The sequence below is a fragment of the Spermophilus citellus genome (assembly GCF_964194105.1).
Source record: "Spermophilus citellus genome assembly, chromosome: 15".
Lineage (NCBI taxonomy): Eukaryota > Metazoa > Chordata > Mammalia > Rodentia > Sciuridae > Spermophilus > Spermophilus citellus.
In genome coordinates this window covers 69,082,376-69,085,561 of record NC_138195.1, presented here as the reverse complement: position 1 = coordinate 69,085,561, position 3,186 = coordinate 69,082,376, and the positions used below count along the sequence as shown (strand labels likewise).

Here is a 3,186-nt window from a genome sequence, read left to right as displayed (position 1 = left end):
GCAGGGAGTTTCTGACTCGAAAAACGGTTTTGGTAACCGGACTCGGGCATCCTCCTTGCCCCTGAGTCGCCATCCCCAGGCCTCGAGTGGGCTGCGATTCTGAGCCCTGGGGAGCGAGACATATGTATACATATATATTTTAACGAGGGGACCTGGCCCTTGGGTCTGGCCTTTCTCGCGCTGCGTTCCCGCGGCTCCAGGCTGCGGTAGGCGCCAGCCGCGTGATCCGACTGGTCCTTACCAGGCCCGTATGCCCTGTAAGGTACCCTGTGCACACGCGGTCCCGGCTGTAGCACCCTGGTGCAATGGCTGTGAGCCGCCACCGCCGCCGAAGCCTCCCAGGTTGCTCACGTTCATGAAGGGGCCGCCTCCGGTCGCGCTACAGGCGGGTTGCATGGTGGTGGCCGCAGCAGAAGCCCCCCCACCGCCACTGCCGCCTGTGGGGTAGGCACAGCCATAGCTGCCGCTGTAGGCCGCGGCAGCGGCGGCCGCTGCTGCTGCGGCGGCGGCCGCGGCGGCGGCGGAGTTCCCATAGCCGTACGCAGGGAAGCTGTTGTACGAGTAAGCGCCAGCGCCCACACTGTACGGTGCACCGTAGGCCGGAGCGCTGGGCGTGACGCACGGTTTGCCATCCCGCACCAGCACCGGTACCGCCACACGGCGCGGCGGCTGCGGCGGTGCATGTGCTCCCAGCTCCAGAGACTTGTCCTGCCGCTGTCTCTTGCACTTGTACCTGCGATTCTGGAACCAGATTTTCACCTGCGTGGACGTAAGCTTCAGGCTGCTGGCGAGGTGCTCGCGCTCGGGCGCCGACAGGTACCTCTGCTGCTTGAACCTGCGTTCTAGCTCAAAGACTTGGGCTTGTGAGAAGAGGACTCGGGGCTTCCGGCGGCTGCGTGGTTTTGGCCTCTCGCTCTCCTCCGCCGCCTTACAGTCTCCGGTTGTCTCTAGAGGCTTCTTTAGCTGACAGTTTTCTGCGAGAGAAGCAAAACAACAGCATCCATTAGCTATTCCTGGTCTCTCCCGGGCTTCCCCTTATTTGGTGGCAGCTCGGAGCATATGGTAGTAAATGCCTGGACTTTTTAGAAAGTTTGTGGCTCCTGGTGCCATGACACACTGAGGCGACAACCCGAGTACCCAAAGAACACCCTCTGCGGGCCAAGGCACTTTTGATGGGATAGAGTAGTTAGTGCGCATTTATTAAAACTTGAGCATCAGCAAAAGAAGAGATTACCCTGTATTAAGTGTGCGACTCAACATGCTAATGACTATTTTCAGAATGAAAGCTACAAATAATACAGTATTTGCAAACTCGTTTGCCTTCCACAACACCATGCATAGCTGAAGGTGTGAGACATGCTGGTATTAGGTGACCCATGTGCATGGGTTGCGCGAAAATCTTTCTTTTGGGAAATGCATTGCTCAGGGACAGTTCTTTGCTTATAAAAGACTCATGCAAATGTGTGTTGTGTGTTACCTTAGAGAGAAAAAGAAGTTTGATTAACTGATTTTAGACAGTTTCATGTCTATTTTAGGCTAGGGTGAGCTGTCAGAGCACAGGCCATGGCCTCAGCCACATCAAACTTCCTTTTGGAGAAAGAGATTCTTTAACTCTGTCCCCTCGGAAACAATTCTTTGGGAGCTTTTGTTCAGTTATCTGATCACCCCTCCTAATTCTCTTCTGGTTAGATATGAACGGCTAGATCTGACACTAAGTTCGGTGTGTTCTCTATTGGGCTTGCAGTCTGAGACACAAAGCAAATGTTCGCTGGGGCCCCAGGGGTGTGAGAGCTACAGATCACACGGAATGAACTGTATTCCCATGAACTCTAGGACTATCCCCTCCTCTCTGCAGCCGTGAGATCGTTGATCTTCAAGCAGAGAAGTCAGAAAACCACCTAGGTGGTCTCTACCAAAGTTCCTGCACCCTTAGGACACTCGAGACACAACCTGCTTGTTCTGTCTTTTTGGAGAAGGGTGGACACCTGGCCTCAGAGGATTCATGTTGGAGGGAAAGTGAAAAACTAGGTTAGGCTCCATTTTTTTTTTTTTTTTTTTTTGAGAAGAGCCTTTGGGATGGGGGTCAGGGGTGGGAGGAGATAAAAAATATTTCTAGATGTTGGGACTCAACAGTTAAGCCTGTGTTGCTTATCAACATCAGGGCAGCAATAACCACTTTCCCATCCCTAGGGGCTGCATCGTTTCTGCCCCCATCTGGGGGAGTAATTGTCAGGGCCACCAAGTCCTTCTTCCTCCCCAGCCAGAGCGCTCTCCCCCCCCCCCATCTGCACTTTATTGAGCTGCTGTTAACCAGGACCCAGGCGTGACCCCAGCCAAAGGTTAAAGGGGCGCGTAACCTGCCTGGTAAGGTTTGTGGGCTGATTGTGGGCGCTGTGCCATTGCTTCAGGTGTGCCGGTGCGTTTCTTTTCCCCCTCTACTCACTTTGGTTCCGATCTCTCACGACCTCCTCTTCATGTTCCTTGGGCCCGCTGCACGAGTCTCGAAGGACCGAGTGGACATAGCCCTGGTGACAGAGACCCGAATCCCCCTGGCCGTCGGCTGTGGCTAGTGAGTTCAAATAGGACAGTTTCTCCCTTTCTTCTTCCTCGTCCTCCTCCCCTCCGTCAGAAAATTGCGTTCCCTCAGCTGCGGCCAGCATACAGGGCACGGAGTGGAAGTGGTGCTCCAAGTCTGTCTGCAAGTGCGCCCCGTGTAAGTGCTGCTGCTCCAGATTCAAAATGTCTTTGACTGAGAAAGGGGTGGAGGTGACCGGGCTTGGTAACATCATCAGGGCCACTTAATTGTCCAGTCCAAATACTCAATAAATCCCGGCGGGGGCGGGGAGGCAGCGCGACGACTCCCGCTCTCCTTCTGGACTCTGCGGTTGCTGCCCAGTCGGGTTTTTGACAGACGCGGTCCGGCTCCAGTCTAAATCGCCTCCATTGGCCGGGATCTGGGGGTCTGGGTTTTGTTACAGCCACTGCAGGGACTGGGGCCGGGGCTGAGAAGCCTCTGTCCGAGGGCCTTGCGTCACGTCGGAGGCGGGGCCGGCACTCCGGCCTCCCTCCTCATTGGCTGTGGCTCACTCGGGCCACGCCCCCGCATTCACTGAGTGGATTCTGGCAGCGCTAACCAGAAATAGACAAGGACTAGTATAGGGCCTTAAGTCCAAGTGGCTGCAGGAG

General features: G+C 55.4%; 1 protein-coding gene across 1 annotated transcript; it reads right to left on the bottom strand.

Annotated features, from left to right (window-relative positions):
* Positions 1 to 237: 237 nt before the first annotated feature.
* NKX2-3 (NK2 homeobox 3) lies at positions 238 to 2,789 on the bottom strand (the record flags this gene model as incomplete). Its single annotated transcript, XM_081268800.1, has 2 exons — positions 238 to 974; positions 2,444 to 2,789. The coding sequence occupies 2 exons, from the start codon at positions 2,787 to 2,789 to the stop codon at positions 238 to 240; spliced, it is 1,083 nt and encodes a 360-aa protein (XP_081124926.1).
* Positions 2,790 to 3,186: the final 397 nt, after the last annotated feature.